The sequence below is a fragment of the Oncorhynchus kisutch genome, linkage group LG16, assembly GCF_002021735.2.
Source record: "Oncorhynchus kisutch isolate 150728-3 linkage group LG16, Okis_V2, whole genome shotgun sequence".
NCBI lineage: Eukaryota > Metazoa > Chordata > Actinopteri > Salmoniformes > Salmonidae > Oncorhynchus > Oncorhynchus kisutch.
This window is the reverse complement of record NC_034189.2, coordinates 47,165,431-47,188,509: the sequence shown is the minus strand read 5'-3', so window position 1 is coordinate 47,188,509 and position 23,079 is coordinate 47,165,431. Positions and strand designations below refer to the sequence as shown.

At 45.4% G+C, this 23,079-nt stretch overlaps 1 protein-coding gene across 1 annotated transcript in view; it reads right to left on the bottom strand.

Annotated features, from left to right (window-relative positions):
- The window catches only part of LOC116353985 (glutamate receptor ionotropic, NMDA 3B-like), a gene marked incomplete at its 3' end in the record, with an annotated part of 22,917 nt that extends 3,362 nt beyond the window's left edge, over positions 1–19,555 (bottom strand). Inside the window, exons 1-2 of the mRNA XM_031792257.1 lie at positions 18,747–19,555; positions 18,319–18,519 (exon numbers count right to left, since the gene is read on the bottom strand). Of these exons, the coding sequence (XP_031648117.1) occupies positions 18,319–18,519; positions 18,747–19,070 (525 nt within the window). The remainder of the gene's footprint in view (positions 1–18,318; positions 18,520–18,746) is intronic.
- Positions 19,556–23,079: the final 3,524 nt, after the last annotated feature.

Here is a 23,079-nt window from a genome sequence, read left to right as displayed (position 1 = left end):
TCCGTCTCACTCTCTGTCTCTGTCTGTTTCTCTCTCTCTGTCTCTCTCTCTCTCTCTGATATACTAAACAATAACAGGTGCTAAATCAGCTCTATGTCTCCAGAGTTCAGTGAAGCCAGTAGACTCACCCAGCACACCCTGAGGGATGGTGCCCAAGAACGTCCTTATTGTTGTCAAAACTGAACTGCCGGATGGTGAACTCTGTCTGGAACTGTGGTTTACAGTGTGTGTGTGTGTGTTTCATAGTGTTTTTTGTCAAAGTGTGTCATGAACTCTAGTAGGGATCTCATTTGATCACCGGCAAAAATGATAATGTCAAGTTTTGTGTGATGTCATTACTGCTACCCACACTGGGAGTGTGATGTCATTACTGCTACCCCCCACTGGGAGTTTGATGTTATTACTGCTACCCACACTGGGGGGTGATGTCATTACTGCTACCCACACTGGGAGTTTGATGTTATTACTGCTACCCACACTGGGAGTGTGATGTCATTACTGCTACCCCACACTGGGAGTTTGATGTTATTACTGCTACCCACACTGGGAGTGTGATGTCATTACTGCTACCCACACTGGGAGTGTGATGCCATTACTGCTACCCACACTGGGAGTGTGATGTCATTACTGCTACCCACAATGGGAGTGTGATGTCATTACTGCTACCCACACTGGAAGTTTGATGTTATTACTGCTACCCACACTGGGAGTGTGATGTCATTACTGCTACCCACACTGGGAGTGTGATGTCATTACTTCTACCCACACTGGAAGTTTGATGTTATTACTGCTACCCACACTGGGAGTGTGATGTCATTACTGCTACCCACACTGGGAGTGTGATGCCATTACTGCTACCCACACTGGGAATGTGATGTCATTACTGCTACCCACAATGGGAGTGTGATGTCATTACTGCTACCCACAATGGGAGTGTGATGTCATTACTGCTACCCCCACTGGGAGTGTGATGTCATTACTGCTACCCACACTAGGAGTGTGTGATGGCATTACTGCTACCCACACTAGGAGTGTGTGATGCCATTACTGCTACCCACACTAGGAGTGTGTGATGTCATTACTGCTACCCACACTAGGAGTGTGTGATGTCATTAATGCTACCCACACTAGGAGTGTGTGATGTCATTACTGCTACCCACACTAGGAGTGTGTGATGTCATTACTGCTACCCACACTAGGAGTGTGTGATGTCATTACTGCTACCCCACACTAGGAGTGTGTGATGTCATTACTGCTACCCACACTAGGAGTGTGTGATGTCATTACTGCTACCCACACTAGGAGTGTGTGATGTCATTACTGCTACCCACACTAGGAGTGTGTGATGTCATTACTGCTACCCACACTAGGAGTGTGTGATGTCATTAATGCTACCCACCACTAGGAGTGTGTGATGCCATTACTGCTACCCACACTAGGAGTGTGTGATGTCATTACTGCTATCCCCACTGGGAGTGTCACAGGAAGCAGCATATTTATTTACTACACCCCAGGACACTACACCGCCTAATGAGGTGTCTGGAGCTTTTGGGAGGTTTGGTTGTTTACTTGTTGGTGTGCGTGTGTGTGTGTGTGTGTGTGTGTGTGTGTGTGTGTGTGTGTGTGTGTGTGTGTGTGTGTGTGTGTGTGGTGTGTGTGTGTGCGTGTGATATTTCTGCTAGACTTCCCTAATAAAAATGATTACTCTTTTTCTGTGGAGTCAGACACTTAGGAGTAATGTAATAAACCAGAAAGATGGGAGTCATTTTGGGACTTGTGTGTGTTTGTGTGTGTGTGTTGTGTGTGTGTGTAAGGGTGTGTGTGTGTTTGTATGTGTAAGCGTGTGTGTGTGTTTGTATGTGTAAGGGTGTGTGTGTGTTTGTATGTGTAAGGGTGTGTGTGTGTTTTATGTGTAAGGTGTGTGTGTGTTATGTGTAAGGGTGTGTGTGTGTTTGTATGTGTAAGGGTGTGTGTGTGTTTGTATGTGTGGTGTGTTGTATTTGTATGTGTGTGTGTGTGTGTATTTGTATGTGTGTGTGTGTGCGTGTGTGAGAGTGTGTGCTGTGTGTGTGTGTGTGTGTGTAAGGGTGTGTGTGTGTTGTATGTGTGTGTGTGGCAATGACCTGCCCTGATTCAACCAATCAGCAGAGTTCTCCACCCTGAATACCCATCATCCATATCTGTTAAAGAAAAATGAGAAGGAGAGAGAGACTAAAGGAGAGAGAGACTAAAGGAGAGAGTGACTAAAGGAGAGAGAGACTGAAGGAGAGAGTGACTAAAGGAGAGAGTGACTAAAGGAGAGAGAGACTAAAGGAGAGAGAGACTAAAGGAGAGAGTGAGGTGGAGAGAGAGACTAAAGGAGAGAGTGAGGTGGAGAGAGAGACTAAAGGAGAGAGAGACTAAAGGAGAGAGTGACTAAAGGAGAGAGAGACTAAAGGAGAGAGTGACTAAAGGAGAGAGAGACTAAAGGAGAGAGAGACTAAAGGGAGAGAGACTAAAGGAGAGAGTGACTAAAGGAGAGAGAGAGACTAAAGGAGAGAGAGAGACTAAAGGAGAGAGAGAGACTAAAGGAGAGAGAGAGACTAAGGAGAGAGAGAGACTAAAGGAGAGAGTGACTAAAGGAGAGAGAGACTAAAGGAGAGAGTGACTAAAGGAGAGAGTGAGGGTGGAGAGAGAGACTAAAGGAGAGAGAGACTAAAGGAGAGAGAGACTAAAGGAGAGAGTGAGGTGGAGAGAGACACTAAAGGAGAGAGTGAGGTGGAGAGAGAGACTAAAGGAGAGAGAGACTAAGGAGAGAGAGACTAAAGGAGAGAGTGAGGTGGAGAGAGAGACTAAAGGGAGAGAGTGAGGTGGAGAGAGACTAAAGGAGAGAGAGACTAAAGGAGAGAGAGAGACTAAAGGAGAGAGAGACTAAAGGAGAGAGTGAGGTGGAGAAAGGGGGGAGAGAAAGAGAACAGAGAAAGAGTGAGAGAGTGAGGGACAGTGTGAAATTAGATTTATAATAGAATGCATGGTCATTTTGTGACAACCTGCCCTTGTTCTTCAGAAGTGGAGCTCTGTGATGTTCAATTATATGATATAACTGGGTGTATTAAAGGCCGTTTGAGGGGAAGATGTGTGTTCAGTATTGAATTACAGACAAGATTCTCCTGTTTAGGCCAAATTCTATGGAAAAACTCCTGGCCCTAATGAAGAACTGTTATGAGAGCCTGATTATGGAAAAGGTTTTGAGTGCTTGATTTATCTGTCATTAACCTCCTACACAGAGAGATTTTACACTGTATTCTATATTCATTTAAGAGGAGGAACATAACTCTGTCCTTATCAGAGACAGAGACAGCAGAGTGGTCCAGAACAGAGGAGAGATTCCAACACTTTAGATTACAGACACGTTTCAAGAACAGAGAAACAAACACAAAGTAGTCATATATCCCTGACTGAGAAGAATGAACTCAAAGTCACAACTCATTTAGCTTCATAATCAATTGCCTTCTGGGAGATCTTTCTCAGTGTGTATGTGTGTGTGTGTGTGTGTTAAAGGAATGAATGTGTGTGTGTGTGTGTGTGTTAAAGGAATGAATGTGTGTGTGTGGTGTGTGTGTGTGTGTGTGTGTGTGCGTGTGTGTGTGTGTGTGTGTGTGTGTGTGTGTGTCTGTGTATGTGTGTGTGTGTGTGTGTGTGTTAAAGGAATGAATGTGTGTGTGTGTGTGTGTTAAAGGAATGAATGTGTGTGTGTGTGTGTGTGTGTGTGTGTGTGTGTGTGTGTGTGTGTGTGTGTGTGTGTGTGTGTGTGTGTGTCTGTGTGTGTGTGTGTTAAAGGAATGAATGTGTGTGTGAGTCAGCACTCAGCATGGCCTGAGACAGAATGTTAATGTATGAAACGGCAGATAATGTAGGCAAGATTAATGATCATATTGAAATTAAAGTTTAATTAACTGGAATTAGATGATCATCTCTCGGGATCTCATCTCCATAGTAAGTAGGGCTGCTACTCTAGACTGCTCACATTCAGGTAGACGGTGTGTGTGTGTGCGTGTTCTGGAGATTGTCAGATCTTTCTGCCCAGAATATTTCAACATTAATTATACTTTGTGCCTGCTTGCGTTACAAACTTCATCCACAACAAAGTGTGAAGTATTGAAAATAAGGAGGGTGGGACAAAACACAAGCAGCTGGCACTATCACTTTATATCTCAGAAGCTAGCGCCCTGACAGCCACTCTCTTCTCCTCTCCTCTCCTCTCCCCTCCTCTTCTCTCCTCTCTTCTTCCCTCCTCTCCTATCCTCTCCTCTCATCTGCTCTCTTCTCCTCTCTTCTCCCTCCTCTCCTATCCTCTCCTTTCATTTCCTTTATTTACCTTCTCCTCTCTTCTCCCCTCCTCTCCCCTCTTCTCCTCTCTTCTTCCCTCTTCTCCTCTCCTCTCATCTGCTCTCTTCTCCTCTCTTCTTCCCTCCTCTCCTATCCTCTCCTTTCATTTCCTTTATTTACCTTCTCCTCTCCCCTCCTCTCCTCTCCCCCTCTTCTCCCCTCCTCTCCTCTCCCCTCTTCTCCCCTCCTCTCCTCTCCCCTCTTCTCCCCTCCTCTCCTCTCCCCTCTTCTCCTCTCCTCTCCTGTCCTCTATTCTCCTCTTTTCTCCTCTCATCTCCTCTCCTGTCCTATCCTCTCTTATCCCCTCCCCGCCCATCCTCTCATCTCCTCTCCTCCCCTCCCCTCCCCTCCCCTCTCCTCTCCCCTCCCCTCCTCTCCTCTCTTCTCCCCTCCTGTCATCTCCTCTCTTCTCCCCCCCTCTCCTCTCTTCTCCCCTCCTCTCCTCTCAGCTCTGTTTTTTTCTGATAACATGATTTCATGGTAAATTCAACCCTCATGTGTGTTGGGTGTTTGTCTCTGACATTTTCACGCTGTCTGCTCCAGGTGAACAGTGTTTGGTGGCGTGAGGCGATGGGAGAGACATTGGCAGGTGTGCTTGCATGCATGTGTGTATGTGTGTGTGTGTGTGTGGGGGGGGGGGGGGGGGGGTGAATGGCATAAATGATTCTCAAGTGAAGTGCATATGGTTCTCAAATGTAGAGTAACATTTGGGAATTTGGCACTATCAGATTTTAACACACTTCAGAGAGCGAAAGAGATTTGATTTTGAGAGAGAGAGAGAGAGAGACAGACAGACAGAGAGAGAGAGAGAGACAGAGACAGAGAGAGAGAGAGACAGAGACAGAGACAGAGAGAGAGAGAGTAAAAGAGGAAGGCCTTCAATGAGAAGACCTTTAAAGTGACAGAACGACACACAGGCAGAGAGAATAACAGACAGAATGACATTCACGGAACACAACATCTGACATTCCATTCTGACTGTGAATGTTGTTTGTCCAACTAGCAGGTGGATATAATCTAGTCACTGGTTTCAGTTTGTCAACCAGGAGAGAATCAGACAGTCAGTTATCATAAGTTGTTCCCTGTTAGGCTGTTGAATGCAGAGGAGATACAGTGAGATAGTCAGCTCTATACTAGGAGGTTCACACAGCGTTGTGAAAACTCTGTTTTCACCTTGTTAGCTAGTTGATTAATGCAGTTTCCCTTGATTAGAGAGGAAGGAAGCAGTCCGGGGGTGGAATTTTATCCACTGTGAATTAGTGACAGAAAGCTAAAACATACACACACACACACAGAGATACACCCACCCACCCACCCACACACCCACCCACCCACCCACCCACCCACCCACCCACCCACCCACCCACCCACCCACCCACACACACACACACACACACACACACACACACACACACACACACACACACACACACACACACACACACACACACACACACACACACACACAGAGATACACAGACGCAGCAGGCTTTTATAACCCTACGGCTCTGATAAATGAGAAAGAAAAACCGCCAGAGAAGTAAAAACTAAGAATAATCAAATGAATCCTGTTGTTTCTCCTATATGTCTGGACCACTGTAGGAGAAACTGTTGAGATATGAGTTTCTCTCTGCAACACCAGGTAGACATGGGAAATGAGAGAAGGAGGAAATGAGAAAGGTATGGAATAGTAATGAGCGTTTATCGGACACACACACACACACACACACACACAAACACGCAACCACACACACACACACACACAAACACGCAACCACACACACACAAACACACACACACACAAACACACACACACACAAACACACACACACAAACACACACACACAAACACACACACACACAAACACGCAACCACACACACACACATACATACACACACACAGTCAGAGAGTCTGACTGTATAGCATGGTCTGACAGATGGAATTGCACACCTTTATAACCCTGTCTCCACACACTCACTCGGACCGTAGGACAGCAAGCCTCCAGAGCAGAAGCGACAGTCGACTTTCTAGGTCTCAGACAAGGTTATACAATAGAACTCCCAGCTTTCTGACAGGAGAGACTGTGGATATGACGGCATCATTTGACTAACTTCCATAGTGCATTAAATGATAATGGAATTCATTTACAATGGTAATGTCTCAAATTGATCCCTATTCTTTGTAATTCTTTGTAATTTGAGACCTGGATATGTTTTGTTAGTGTTTCACGAATCAAAGTGATTTAAATGTTTCTGCTTCGAGGATACTTGATTGAACCATAAAAATGAGAGATGATTGTTGGAACAGTCACTGCTGATTCCCTCTCTCTACCATCTCCCCCTCTCTCCTCCCTGTCTCCTCTGAGGAGTCTTATCCTGCTAAAACAGTAGTTCCGTCCCAAACTGTCAGATACACACACACACACACACACACACACACACACACACACACACACACACACACACACACACACACACACACACACACACACACACACACACACACACACATACAGTTCCCAGACATACAGTTCCCAGACATACAGTTCCCAGACATACAGTTCCCAGACACGTAAGCAGGCGAGCACGTACACAAACACTGCCAAAGCTACTCTCAGAGGATAAGATAGTGATAATTAAAAAAGTTTACTCAGAGAGTTAGAAACAGGAGATAAGACATAAGTTATGAACGTACAGACCAGGGACACTTACTGACAAATAAAGAGAGAGAGAGGGTGGGGGGGTGGGGGGGAGAGAAAATGATAGAGAAAGAGAGAGAGAGAGAGAGAGAGAGAGAGAGGAGGGAGGGAGAGAGAGAGAGAGGGGGGGGGGGTGGGGGGGAGAAAATGATAGAGAGAGAAAGAGAGAGGGAGGGAGGGAGGGAGAGAGAGAGAGAGAGACGGGGAGTGAGCGACAGAAAGAGAGAAAGAGAGAGAGGGAGAGAAAGCCTTACTGTATCTCTCCTATCTAGCTCCTCTGTCCATGGGCCTCTAATACCCACTTATGCAAATATACACTCTCTTTTGTCTAGATACTGTGTGTGTGTGTTGGCTGTCTCTTTCTCTATTTAATCACATTATGGACTGCGATCAATCTGAGCACTCAGCAACGCTGCTATTGTCTGTCAGCCAGTTAGTTTACATTCAGATCTAAAGCAACAATACCATGAAATACGTAAAGCAACGTTACTCTGAGAGATGTCAAGCAACAATAGATGTCAAGCAACAATAATTGGATAGACACAAAGCAACAATGCTATGATAGACGTAAAGCAAGAGAGATGTTAAGCAACACCAACCAGATGTAAAGCATTAATACCCTGAGAGATGAGAAGCAACAACACTGATAGATGTAAAGCATTAATACCCTGAGAGATGAGAAGCAACAATACTATGATAGACGTAAAGCAAGAGAGATGTTAAGCAACAACAACAAGATGTAAAGCATTAATACCCTGAGAGATGAGAAGCAACAACACTCTGATAGATGTAAAGCATTAATACCCTGAGAGATGAGAAGCAACAACACTCTGATAGATGTAAAGCATTAATACCCTGAGAGATGAGAAGCAACAACACTCTGATAGATGTAAAGCATTAATACCCTGAGAGATGAGAAGCAACAACACTCTGATAGATGTAAAGCATTAATACCCTGAGAGATGAGAAGCAACAACAACACTCTGAGAGATGTAAAGCATTAATACCCTGAGAGATGAGAAGCAACAACACTCTGAGAGATGTAAAGCATTAATACCCTGAGAGATGAGAAGCAACAACACTCTGATAGATGTAAAGCATTAATACCCTGAGAGATGAGAAGCAACAACACTCTGATAGATGTAAAGCATTAATACCCTGAGAGATGAGAAGCAACAACACTCTGATAGATGTAAAGCATTAATACCCTGAGAGATGAGAAGCAACACCACTCTGATAGATGTAAAGCATTAATACCCTGAGAGATGAGAAGCAACAACACTCTGATAGATGTAAAGCATTAATACCCTGAGAGATGAGAAGCAACAACACTGAGAGATGTAAAGCATTAATACCCTGAGAGATGAGAAGCAACAACACTCTGAGAGATGTAAAGCATTAATACCCTGAGAGATGAGAAGCAACAACACTGAGAGATGTAAAGCATTAATACCCTGAGAGATGAGAAGCAACAACACTCTGAGAGATGTAAAGCATTAATACCCTGAGAGATGAGAAGCAACAACACTCTGATAGATGTAAAGTAACAACAATACAATGCCTAAATAGATTCTCTGATGTCATAGAGACTGTGTTTTGCATAAAACATTACAGTACCAATACATCATAGACAGACAGTGTGTGCATGCTTGCGTGTGTGTGTGCATGCTTGCGTGTGTGTGTGCATGCTTGCGTGTGTGTGTGTGTGCATGCTTGCGTGTGTGTGTGCATGCTTGCGTGTGTGTGTGCATGCTTGCGTGTGTGTGTGTGCATGCTTGCGTGTGTGTGTGCATGCTTGCATGTGTGTGTGCATGCTTGCGTGTGTGTGTGTGTGCATGCTTGTGTGTGTGTGTGCATGCTTGCGTGTGTGTGTGTGCATGCTTGCGTGTGTGTGTGCATGCTTGCGTGTGTGTGTGTGCATGCTTGCGTGTGTGTGTGCATGCTTGCGTGTGTGTGTGCATGCTTGCGTGTGTGTGTGTGCATGCTTGCGTGTGTGTGTGCATGCTTGCGTGTGTGTGTGCATGCATTTAGTTCTGGTCTCTAAACTCGCCTGTGGATCTCCAGAGTTAAGCAGTTGGCTGGTTGTGAAGGACAATCTGAGGGAACATCTGGAACACCCTGACTCACACAACTTCCCTCCGTCCTCCCCCTCTCCTCTCCCTCCTCCCCCTCTCCTCTCCCTCCTTTCCCTCTCCTCTCTGTCCTCCCCCTCTCCTCTCCCTCCTCCCCCTCTCTCACCCTCTCTCCATCTGTCTCCCCTCTCTCCTATAAACGCCTTAAAAACAAATCCACTTTCACAATTCATTGCTCGAAATTCGATTTTTGAGCATAGGCTTAATTATTTCTGGAAACAAAAATTGTAAACAAACTAGTTACAATGCCTCCTAAAGAGGTGGTTGACATGGGGAAAAGAGGGGGGGTCTAGCTGGCTTGCTATTGGCTTGTGTGGATATATTATTACATGGTGGTTATCTAGTGTAGACCAACTGTGTTGCTGCTGCCTTGGCACACATGTAAAACTCCCGACTGAGGAAGGGGTGGAGCTGGGTCGGAGGGTCATTTCTTTCTGTCGCTCTCTGCTGCTCGTATCAGCCAATCAGACCGAATATTGATGATGATGTAACTCAAGTATTATAATCAAATGTTATGGTGTTGAGGCATTACTGTTGATATTTAAACTAGGTCACGAGCTACATACTCGACCAGCGACAGCATCTCAAGCCATTCATGTTTGGATACCGGGTGTGTCAGTCTCCGGTCCGGGGAGACAGGGAAACAGGCGCAACCCGGGAGTGCTCAAGCTCTGGACAGTGCAGACCAACAGGCGCAACCCGGGAGTGCTCAAGCTCTGGACAGTGCAGACTAACAGGCGCAACCCGGGAGGGCTCAAGCTCTGGACAGTGCAGACCAACAGGCGCAACCCGGGAGTGCTCAAGCTCTGGACAGTGCAGACTAACAGGCGCAACCCGGGAGTGCTCAAGCTCTGGACAGCGCAGACTAACAGGCGCAACCCGGGAGTGCTCAAGCTCTGGACAGCGCAGACCAACAGGCGCAACCCGGGAGTGCTCAAGCTCTGGACAGTGCAGACCAACAGGCTCAACCAATGGACAGGGTAGGGGGTGGTGAACTTGACGTTGTCACGACAACTTGCGGGCAGTGGGATTAGAACAACAACCACAAAAACTGTATACAAAAAAAATATATATATATATACGTATATACCACCTAAAAGAACACTTGCCGAGTGGGAGGGCAAAGGGGCATATGCAGACTCCTGTCTGTGCACGTGCCAGTCCATATAGTCAACTACAGTATATAAGCCACATGCACGCAACATACAACAGCTCATCCATCCCTTAATGCAGCACTCTAAATAATGAATGAAGCGACTATTTATTTACTCATTGTTGTATAGATCTCTTATTTCTCCTTCCTACACCATTCATTACTACATGTATATGTAATTAGATAGGCCCATGACATTGTTTATTAAGAGAGGTCTATGACATTGTTTATTAAGAGAGGTCTATGACATTGTTTATTAAGAGAGGTCTATGACATTGTTTATTTAGAGAGATCTATGACATTGTTTATATTGTTTATTTAGAGAGGTCTATGCCATTGTTTATTAAGAGAGGTCTATGACATAGTTTATTTAGAGAGGTCTATGCCATTGTTTATTTAGAGAGGTCTATGCCATTGTTTATTAAGAGAGGTCTATGACATTGTTTATTTAGAGAGATCTATGACATTGTTTATATTGTTTATTTAGAGAGGTCTATGCCATTGTTTATTAAGAGAGGTCTATGACATTGTTTATTAAGAGAGGTCTATGACATTGTTTATTTAGAGAGATCTATGACATTGTTTATATTGTTTATTTAGAGAGGTCTATGCCATTGTTTATTAAGAGAGGTCTATGACATAGTTTATTAAGAGAGGTCTATGACATTGTTTATTTAGAGAGGTCTATGACATTGTTTATTAAGAGAGGTCTATGACATAGTTTATTAAGAGAGGTCTATGACATTGTTTATTAAGAGAGGTCTATGACATTGTTTATTAAGAGAGGTCTATGACATTGTTTATTAAGAGAGGTCTATGACATTGTTTATTAAGAGAGGTCTATGACATTGTTTATTAAGAGAGGTCTATGACATTGTTTATTAAGAGAGGTCTATGACATTGTTTATTTAGAGAGGTCTATGACATTGTTTATTAAGAGAGGTCTATGACATTGTTTATTAAGAGAGGTCTATGCCATTGTTTATTAAGAGAGGTCTATGACATAGCTTATTTAGAGAGGTCTATGACATTGTTTATTTAGAGAGATCTATGACATTGTTTATTTAGAGAGGTCTATGACATTGTTTATTAAGAGAGGTCTATGACATAGCTTATTTAGAGAGGTCTATGACATTGTTTATTAAGAGAGGTCTATGACATTGTTTATTAAGAGAGGTCTATGACATTGTTTATTAAGAGAGGTCTATGACATTGTTTATTAAGAGAGGTCTATGACATTGTTTATTTAGAGAGGTCTATGACATTGTTTATTAAGAGAGGTCTATGACATTGTTTATTAAGAGAGGTCTATGCCATTGTTTATTAAGAGAGGTCTATGACATAGCTTATTTAGAGAGGTCTATGACATTGTTTATTTAGAGAGATCTATGACATTGTTTATTAAGAGAGATCTATGACATTGTTTATTAAGAGAGGTCTATGACATTGTTTATTAAGAGAGGTCTATGACATTGTTTATTAAGAGAGGTCTATGACATTGTTTATTTAGAGAGGTCTATGACATTGTTTATTAAGAGAGGTCTATGACATTGTTTATTAAGAGAGGTCTATGACATTGTTTATTTAGAGAGGTCTATGACATTGTTTATTAAGAGAGGTCTATGACATTGTTTATTTAGAGAGGTCTATGACATTGTTTATTTAGAGAGGTCTATGACATTGTTTATTTAGAGAGGTCTATGACATTGTTTATTAAGAGAGGTCTATGACATTGTTTATTTAGAGAGGTCTATGACATTGTTTATTTAGAGAGGTCTATGACATTGTTTATTAAGAGAGGTCTATGACATTGTTTATTAAGAGAGGTCTATGACATTGTTTATTTAGAGAGGTCTATGCCATTGTTTATTTAGAGAGGTCTATGACATTGTTTATTTAGAGAGGTCTATGACATTGTTTATTAAGAGAGGTCTATAACATTGTTTATTTGTGTGTGTGTGTGTGTGCGCTTGTGTGCGTGCGTGGGTGTGCGCATGTGTGTGTGGAGTGGGTGTGCATGCTCACAGATGTACAGTAGGATCTAAATATGATCACCCTGTTGTAGGAGAACTTTCAAACGTGTAGTGTATTTGAGGTTTGTGTGTGTGTGTGTGTGTGTGTGTGTGTGTGTGTGTGTGTGTGTGTGTGTGTGGTGTGTGTGTGTGTGTGTGTGTGTGTGTGTGTGTGTGTGTGTGTGTGTGTGTGTGTGTGTGTGTGTGTGTCTTTGAAAGACCAGCACTTGGCAACAGTACCATTCATTCATAATCAGGGTTTGAGGATTAAATGTGATTACATTCAGAGAGACTAAATTAGCTTTTTAATGTTCTAGTCTTCTACTTCTACAGTGAGGGATGGAAGAACGAGAGGGAATGAAAGAGTGCTGGATGGACAGATCACAATGGAGGAGAGTTAGTTCTCAACAAACAGTGACATCTAATCATAACAACAGCATGTGACCTGCCCAAGAACAATTCCAAACCTTAGTTACAGACATAGAGATGGATAGACAACTCCTCTTTGTATCTGTGCCATTATATAGTATCTGTGGCAGCATTAGCAGAACTATTCTCCATTTTGAAGATAGTACATTTTTTCTTCCCGGTTGGCTGATCCTGATGTCTCAGGTGGACATGACTCCAACAGGGTCACAAGGAGGGATCAGCCAATGAAGTTGGAAGTCCCACCCAGTTGACTACATTAAAATAGTGGAAGTCCTCAATGGTGCTACCCAATGTAATACGGCCCATTTCTATCATTCTCTAAGGTTACAGGATGTAATGCCACCCTAGTGCCTAAAGTGCACTTTTTTGGGACACACCCATGGCTGTTTATAGACTAGCCAAAGCACCTGGAATGATACTGATGATGAAAGAAGCACATTTTTTAAATCTCCTCCTCTCCTCTATCCTCTCCACTTTCCTCTTCCCTTCTCCTCTCCTCTCCTCTCCTCTATGCTCTCTTCTCCTCTCCTCTATGCTCTCTACGTTCCTCTCCTCCATCCTCTCCACTTTCCTCTTCTCCTCTCCTCTCCTCCATCCTCTCTTCTCCCCTCTCCTCTCCACTTTCCTCTGCTCTTCTCCTCTCCTCCATCCTCTCTACATTCCTCTTCTCCTCTCCTCATTTCCTCTCCTCTCCTCCATCCTCTCCATTTTCCTCTTCTCCTCTCCTCTCCTCCATCCTTTCTACTTTCCTCTTCTCCTTTCCTCTCCCCATTCTCCTCTCCCCTCCTCTCCTTTCCTCCATCCTCTCCACCTTCCTCCTCTCCTCTCCTCTCTCCACTTTCCTCGTATACTCTCCTTTCCTTCATCCTCTCCACTTTCCTCCTCTCCTCTCTCCTCCCCTCCTCTATACTCTCCACTTTCCTCCTCTCCCCTCCCCTCCTTCATCCTTTCCAGTTTTTCTATCCATTTTCCTTCTCTCCTCCATCTTCTCCCCTCATCTTCCCTCCCCCTCATCCTCTCCACTCCTCCCTACATCCTATCCTCCATCAGTGTGATTTATTTCTTCAGGTCATTCTATCATTATAATTATCTAAAGTACATTAGGAGGAATTATCACTCTCATCTGCCAAGTCACACACTTTTGGGTGTGTAGGTCTGTACATTCACACGCACACACACAAATACAGACAGGCATACAGACACACAGACAGACAGTCTTAATAGAGCCACCCATCCGCATGTATCCGTTAGCTTGGTACTGCTAAGTGCCTCCCTCTCTCTTCTCCTCCTCCTCCTCATATCCTCCCTCTCTCTTCTCCTCAACCTCCTCATATCCTCCCTCTCTGTTCCCCTCCTCCGCATCTCCTCCCTCTCTCTTCTTCACCTCCTCATATCCTCCCTCTCTCTTCTCCTCCTCCTCATATCCTCCCTCTCTGTTCCCCTCCTCATCTTCTCCTCCCTCTCTCTTCCCCTTCTCATATCCTCCCTCTCTGTTCCCCTCCTCCTCATCTCCTCCCTCCCTCTCTCTTCTCATCCTCATATCCTCCCTCTCTGTTCCCCTCCTCATATTCTCCCTCTCTGTTCCCCTCCTCCCTCTCGTCCCCTCCTCCTCATCTTCTCCCTCTCTCTTCCCCTCCTCCCCATCCCCTCCCTCTCTCTTCCCCTCCTCCTCATCTCCTCCCTCTCGTCCCCTCCTCCTCATCTCTTCCCTCTCTCTTCCCCTTATCCCCATCTCCTCCCTCTCTCTTCCCCTCCTCCTCAGCTCCTCCCTCTCGTCCCCTCCTCCCCATCCCCTCCCTCTCTCTTCCCCTCCTCCTCATCTCCTCCCTCTCGTCCCCTCCTCCTCATCTCCTCCCTCTCGTCCCCTCCTCCTCATCTCTTCCCTCTCTCTTCCCCTTATCCCCAGCTCCTCCCTCTCTCTTCCCCTCCTCCTCATCTCCTCCCCTCCTCCTCATCTCTTCCCTCTCTCTACCCCTCCTCCCCATCTCCTCCCTCTCTCTTCCTCTCCTCCTCATCTCCTCCCTCTTCTGTGGCCAGAACTAGACAGAGTTCAGTTCTGAATGGTTCACTTTTCCAATAGCATGACAGATTACACTCCATTCAGCCTAGTCCTCCCTCCTCTACCCCTCTCCCTTTCTCTCTCTACCCCCCCCTCTCTCCCTTCCTCACACTCCCCCTTACCTCTATCTCTCTGACTGGCTCTCTCTCTTTTGTCCCACCACAGTCTTTCTCTTGAATCCTGAGCCTGTGTGTGAGTGTGTGTGTGTGTGTGTGTGTTGCCTTGTGTTGCAGTTGGCTGCTCAGCCGTAGAGATGAGGATATGTCTGAGACGAGACTGACTGACTGGCACACAGCTTAGGCTGCCACTAGGAATACTAACACACACACAACCGCTCCATCTGTAAAGATATGAAACAAATCACTCCGTCTGTAAAGATATTTAACTAATCACTCCGTCTGTAAAGATATGGAACTAATCACTCTGTCTGTAAAGATATGGAACTAATCACTCCGTCTGTAAAGATATGGAACTAATCACTCCGTCTGTAAAGATATGGAACTAATCACTCCGTCTGTAAAGATATGAAACTAATCACTCCGTCTGTAAAGATATGGAACTAATCACTCCGTCTGTAAAGATATGGAACTAATCACTCCGTCTGTAAAGATATGGATCTAATCACTCCATCTGTAAAGATATGGATCTAATCACTCCGTCTGTAAAGATATTTAACTAATCACTCCGTCTGTAAAGATATGGAACTCATCACTCCGTCTGTAAAGACATTTAACTAATCATTCCGTCTGTAAAGATATGGAACTAATCACTCCGTCTGTAAAGATATGGAACTAATCACTCCGTCTGTAAAGATATGGATCTAATCACTCCGTCTGTAAAGATATTCAACTAATCACTCCACCTGTAAAGATATGGAACTCATCACTCCGTCTGTAAAGACATTTAACTAATCATTCCGTCTGTAAAGATATGGAACTAATCACTCCGTCTGTAAAGATATGGAACTAATCACTCCGTCTGTAAAGATATGGATCTAATCACTCCGTCTGTAAAGATATGGATCTAATCACTCCGTCTGTAAAGATATTTAACTAATCACTCCGTCTGTAAAGATATGGAACTAATCACTCCGTCTGTAAAGATATTTAACTAATCACTCCGTCTGTAAAGATATGGCACTAATCACTCCGTCTGTAAAGATATGAAACTAATCACTCCGTCTGTAAAGATATGGAACTAATCACTCCGTCTGTAAAGATATGGAACTAATCACTCCGTCTGTAAAAATATGAAACTAATCACTCCGTCTTATTGTAAGTACTTGTGCTTGTCTGTCCTGGTGTGCTTTGGGTTATGTACCCATGTCACGACTTCCGCCGAATTTGGTCCCTCTCCTTGTTTGAGCGGTGTTTGGCGGTCGATGTCACCGACTTTCTAGCCATCGCTGATCCTCTTTTCATTTTCCTTTGGTTTTGTCTTGTCTTCCATCTCACCTGGTTCCAATCCCATCAATTACATGTAGTGTATTTAACCCTCTGTTCCCCCTCATGTCCGTGTTGGTGATTGTTTTATTGTAAGTACTTGTGCTTGTCTGTCCTGGTGTGTGTTGGGTTATGTACCCATTTATTTTATTATTCTGTTTTCCGGTGGGTTTTGTTAATAAACTGCGCCGTTGAAAACACAGTTATTTCTCTCCTGCGTCTGACTTCTCTGCCGCCAGTTCGCACCCCTTACAGAATCACTGACCCAAACTTCTGGAGTCAGCAGGAGCAGGTACCCCGGGTATACGGGTGGAGGAGCGCGTCCAGGACATGCAGCAATGCTTCACCATCTTGGCACTGCCATGGACCGCGTTGTCCGGACAATGGACCGCTGGGAGAGACAGGGAGTTCTTCCAGCACCTCCACCAGCACAACCGGGGTCTCCCCTGAAGCTCCCCTTTTCCGCCTGGTCCCAGTGGGATTCGTCTCTCCTTGCCCCAGGAGTAAGACGGGAAGGCTGTGAACTGCCAGGGGTTCCGTCTACAATTATATCTATACCTGGCGACCGTCCACCTGGCTCCGTCGGGCCGTCAGAGGGTGTCCGCCCTCGTCTCGTGCCTCAACGGGAAAGCCCTGGCGTGGGCCAACGCTGTGTGGAGAGGGGAAGATGCAGCGTTGGACCAGTTTGAGTTCACCTGCCGTTTCCGGGCAGTCTTCGACCACCTGCCCGAGGGTAGAGCGGCAAGCTATCTGGGGTATTGGTCAGGTAGCGGCTCCCATTACCTCACTGCTGAAGGGGGGCCCGGTATGCTTGCAGTGGTCAGCTGAGGCGGACAGGGCTTTTAGTCACCAGAGGGCTCTATTTACCTCGGCTCCCTTGCTGGCCCATCCGGATCCCTCTTTGGCGTTAGTAGTGGAGGTGGACGCGTCCAAGGCTGGGATAGGAGCTGTGCTCTCTCAACGCTCGGGTAAGCTACCGAAGCTCCTCCCCTGTGCCTTCTTCTCTAAGAAGCTCAGCTCGGCGGCGCAAAACTATGAGGGGACCGGGAGCTGTTGTCTGTCGTAAAGGCCTTGAAGGCGTGGAGACATTGGCTTGAGGGGGCTAGACACACTTTTCTCATCTGAACTGACCACCGCAATCTGGAGTACATCCGGGCAGCGAGGAGACTGAACCCACGTCAGGCAAGGTGGGCCATGTTTTTCACCCGTTTTGTGTTTACCCTTACTACAGACCAGGCTCCCAGAACGTGAAGGCAGACGCATTGTCCCGGCTGTATGACACAGAGGAGCGTCCCATGGATCCCACTCCTACACCCCTTACTTGTTCCGCAGCGGTCTTGGTCACACCTGTCGGTGGATTATCTGACTGATCTTCCACTCTCACAGGGTAACACTGCAATCCTGGTCATTGTCCTGTCCTCTCCTCCCTCTGCCCGGTCTCCCTATGGCCCTACAGGCCTTGTTTACACACGAATGTAAAGATATGAAACGAATCACTCTGTTTGTAACGATATGAAACTAATCACTCCACCTGTAAAGATATGAAACTAATCACTCCAGCTGTAAAGATATGAAACTAATCACTCCGTCTGTAAAGATATGAAACTAATCACTCCAGCTGTAAAGATATGAAACTAATCACTCCAGCTGTAAAGATATGAAACTAATCACTCCGTCTGTAAAGATATGAAACTAATCACTCCAGCTGTAAAGATATGAAACTAATCACTCTGTCTGTAAAGATATGAAACTAATCACTCCGTCTGTAAAGATATGAAACTCATCACTCTCAGTGGTTCTAGGTCCTCCAGTAAAAGGTTCCTATACCTTAGCTCTGAATGGTTCTAGGCCCCATCTTAGCTCTGAGTGGTTCTTGGTTCTACATTGTCTCTGAGCGGTTCTAGATCATACCTTAACTCTGAGCGGTTCTATATCCTACCTTAACTCTGAGTGGTTCTAGGTCATTCATTGGCCCTGAGTGGTTCTAAGTCTTACCTTAGCTCTGAGTGGTTCTAGGTCTTACCTTAACTCTGAGTGGTTCTAGGTCCTCCAGTAGTGATATAAAAGGTATTTCCAGGAAGGAGGACAGGAAGTCGATGTGGATGATCTCCTCTGGTGAACGAGGGAAGGCCAGGACACCTGTCACCCCTCGCACAACCAGCTCCTGACACACACACCTGGACAGGGAGACAGGGTCGCCACCAGACGGGGACCGAGACACCACCTCCAGACAGGGAAGGAAGAGAGTGTCTGACATTACAACCCTATTCCCTACAAGCACCCTATCCCATACAAGTGTAGGGAATAGGGTGTCATTTCAGATACAATCTAACTGACTGAATGGCTAGTTGCCAATTGAATTAATTAATTATGGATGATCCACATGAGAGCATTTCAGAGACATTAACTATTTCATGAATGAACTAATGAATGAATGAATGAACCTGTTACCTCCAGGGTGAGGTTGTAGGGCAGAAGAGGCGGGTTGCCTTCTCCAGCCCGGTGCTTCAGGCTGGTCAAGGCTCTGTTCAGAGCGTTATGTACCCTGGCTGGTTGTCTGGTGGGAAGCAGAGCACCGAGACGAACCGTGTGTCCAATCCGAGCCAGGATGTGACATGGCTGGGGGTGGGAGAGGCATGGATCGGGATGGAAAACGAAGCCATGGAGGAAGACCAACAGCGGGATAAATCTCCCAGTGAAAAAAGGAGATGGGCGAATTCTTATGGGTATAAAGTAGTTGCACATCCATCGACCAAGTAGATACAAATACTCCATTGTGTTGCTTCGAAAGAAAATCGAGGAGAGGAGAGAAGACGAGAAAGCATCTCTCGTTTTCTTTTTCTCACTCGTGGCTTGTCTTGGGAGTTGTTTTGTTTTTAATACTGAAGTCCAGCTGATGTTGTTGTTTTCTCTCTTTAAGTTTAAACAAACAAAGAAAAGATACGCTGTAAATATTATATAATAAAGGAAGAGAGGATAAACGTCCGCACGTCAGAAAAACATAATTTTCGCTCTTTCCCCCGTCTTTTTTTCCGTTTCCCCCCGCTTTCCTTGGACTTGTTATTTTCCTGCATTACGCTGGTATTCCAATCCGGTTGCTGCCTCTCTCTTTTTCTAAGTTAGGCTACTCATAATAAATAATAGGAAGGCAGAGGAACGCTTGATATCGACGGAGGACGAGAGGGGAGCGCGTGCAACTGAGAACAGTCGCCCCGCGTGACAGCGCCGGTTGAAGACAGACCAGCTGCCCGCGCGCACGCGCGTGAGTGTTTGCGTGGCAGTACAACCACATGAGATTTCTATCAGCGCTGTTATCTTCCCATTCGAAATGACAACACCACTTTTTGCTCCGGTATTTGATGTTCCCTACGTTTCATCTTGATGTCGATAGTAGCCTGCTGTTTTAGCCTGCAGCTTGCCGTCAAGCCCATTCAGTGCATTTTAGCCAATGAACCATTAAGTTCAGCATTCAATTTAATCCCCTTCACATTTTCACCCTCCTAATTCAGATTCTAAATCCACACAAAGTCTTTGATGTTTCATTCGGAAAATAGTCTACTGACTGATAAGGATTGTCCCCAATTCATTCAGGCTTTTTTCATTGGGCAAGTAGGGAGGGATAACAGAAAGGAAAAGGAGAAAGAGAAAAAGAGGGAGGGATGAGGAAGGGATAGAGGGAGGTAAAGAGGGAAGGAGGGATGAGGAAGGTATAGAGGGAGGTAAAGAGGGAAGGAGGGATGATCTGTTATAATCTCCACCCGGCACAGCCAGAAGAGGACTGGCCACCCCACATAGCCTGGTTCCTCTCTAGGTTTCTTCCTAGGTATTGGCCTTTCTAGGGAGTTTTTCCTAGCCACTGTGCTTCTCCACCTGCATTGCTTGCTGTTTGGGGTTTTAGGCTGGGTTTCTGTACAGCACTTTGAGATATCAGCTGATGTACGAAGGGCTATATAAATAAATTTGATTTGATTTGATTTGATTTGGATGAGGAAGGGATAGAGGGAGGTAAAGAGGGAAGGAGGGATGAGGAAGGTATAGAGGGAGGTAAAGAGGGAAGGAGGGATGAGGAAGGTATAGAGGGAGGTAAAGAGGGAAGGAGGGATGAGGAAGGGATAGAGGAGGTAAAGAGGGAAGGAGGGATGAGGAAGGGATAGAGGGAGGTAAAGAGGGAAGGAGGGATGAGGAAGGTATAGAAGGAGGTAAAGAGGGAAGGAGGGATGAGGAAGGTATAGAGGGAGGTAAAGAGGGAAGGAGGGATGAGGAAGGGATAGAGGGAGGTAAAGAGGGAAGGAGGGATGAGGAAGGGATAGAGGGAGGTAAAGAGGGAAGGAGGGATGAGGAAGGGATAGAGGGAGGTAAAGAGGGAAGGAGGGATGAGGAAGGGAGGAAGGGAGCGGAGAAAAAGTCATTTCCAGATGATAACGGATGGACACATAGATGTGTTCTATCTGGTGGGTGCTGTCCAAGGTGCTGAAAGCCCCTGTAGCAGCCACAGTTTCAAATCAAATCAAATGTTATTTGTCACATGAGTCGAATACAACAGGTGTAGTAGACAGTAGACCTTACAGTGAAATGCTTACTTACGAGCCCTTAATCAACAATGCAGTTTTAAGAAAAATACCTAAAAAAAAACTAGAAATAAAAGTAACAAATAATTAAAGCACCGGTTAGTCGAGGTAATTGAGGTAGGTGGGTAGAGTTATTAAAGTGACTTATGCATAGATAATAACAGGGCAATGAAAGTAGTCTGGGTAGCCATTTGATTAGATGTTCAGTAGTCTTATGGCTTGGGGGTAGAAGCTGTTGAGAAACCTCTTGGACCTTGACTTGGCGCTCCAGTACCACTTGTCGTGCAGGTAGCAGAGACAACAGTCTATGAATAGGGTGGCTGGTGTCTATGACTAGGGTGGCTGGAGTCTATGACTAGGGTGGCTGGAGTCTATGACTAGGGTGGCTGGAGTCTATGACTAGGGTGGCTGGAGTCTATGACTAGGGTGGCTGGAAGCTTGGCGTCAGTGATGTACTTTGCCGTACACACTACCCTCTGTAGTGCCTTGCGGACCGAGGCCATACCAGGCAGTGATGCAACCAGTCAGAATGCTCTCGATGGTGCAGCTGTAGAACCTTTTGAGGATCTGAGGACCCATGCCAAATCTTTGCAGTCTCCTGAGGGTTAATAGGTTTTGTTGTGCCCTCTTCACAACTGTCTTGGTGTGTTTGGACAATGTTAGTTTGTTGGTGATGTGGATACCAAGGAACTTGAAGGTCTCAACCTACAGCTCCATCGATGAGAATGGGGGCGTGCTCGGCCCTCCTTTTCCTGTAGTCCACAATCATCTCCTTAGTCTTGATCACGTTGAGGGAGAGGTTGTTGTCCTGGCACCATACGACCAGGTCTCTGACCTCCTCCCTATAGGGCTGTCTCATCGTTGTCGGTGATCAGGCCTACCCCTGTTGTGTCATCGGCAAACTTAATGATGGTGTTGGAGTCGTGCATGGCCGTGCAGTCATGAGTGAACAGGGAGTACAGGAGGGGACTGAGCACGCACCCCTTAGGGGCCCCTGTGTTGAGGATCAGCATGGCGGATGTGTTGTTACCTACCCTGACCACCTGGGGGCGGCCCGTCTGGAAGTCCAGTATCCAGTTGCAGAGGGAGGTGTTTAGTCCCAGGGTCCAAAGTTCTTTGTGTGTGTGTGTGTGTGTGTGTGTGTGTGTGTGTGTGTGTGTGTGTGTGTGTGTGTGTGTGTGTGCGTGCGTGCGTGCTTGCGTGCGTGTGTGTGTGTACAGTTGAAGTTGGAAGTTTACATACACCTTAGCCAAATACATTTAAACAAATTTTTTCACAGTTCCTGACATTTAATCCTAGTATAAATTCTCTGTTTTAGGTCAGTTTGGATCACCACTTTATTTTAAGAATGTGAAATGTCAGAATAATAGTAGAGAGAAGGATTTATTTCAGCTCTTATTTCTTTCATCACATTCCCAGTGGGTCAGACGTTTACATTACTTCTGGATCTGTTGTCACCTGGGACAAAAGCCGAGGTTGTCGTTAACAACCCACCCCACTATAAATCTATCTGTACTCACATAATCTACTGCATGTGTTCCTGTTCACTGTTGATTAACATGTCTGATGTAGGGATTCATGGAAAGAATAGGGATTAAACATCAATCAAAAAGGCAATTAATATGGAAATGTATCTAAACAGGATTAAACCACACACACACACACACACACACACACACACACACACACACACACACACACACACACACACACACACACACACACACACACACACACACACACACACACACACACACCCTTACACCTCCAGTCTCCTCGGTGTGTGTGTGTGTGTGTGTGTGTGTGTTTGTTTGTGTGTGTGTGTGTGTGAGAATGTCAGTTAGCTTTGCGTTAGCATTCCTGTCACAGTGCTAAAGCTGCTAATATCACCTCTCATCACACAACTAGTTAAAGAGCGGGGGGGGGGGGGGAGGATGAGGGAGAGGAAGGTGAAAAAGAGGGGATAGTACCCAATGGCCTCAGGTCAGAAGTAGTGCACTACACAAGGAACAAGGTACCATTTGGAATGCAGATGAGGTGTTTCATGGTATGTGGATATAGTTTATGATAGAGGCTGCAGAGGTATTAGACTAGTGCTTGGTGCTGTATAGAGGACTGAGTGTCTAGAAACCCATTGAATAGCAGAGTTCATCTCCCCTGTGTTGGAACACCTCATCCTCTCTGCATTTACACAATGTTCAATAGAGACACTGATC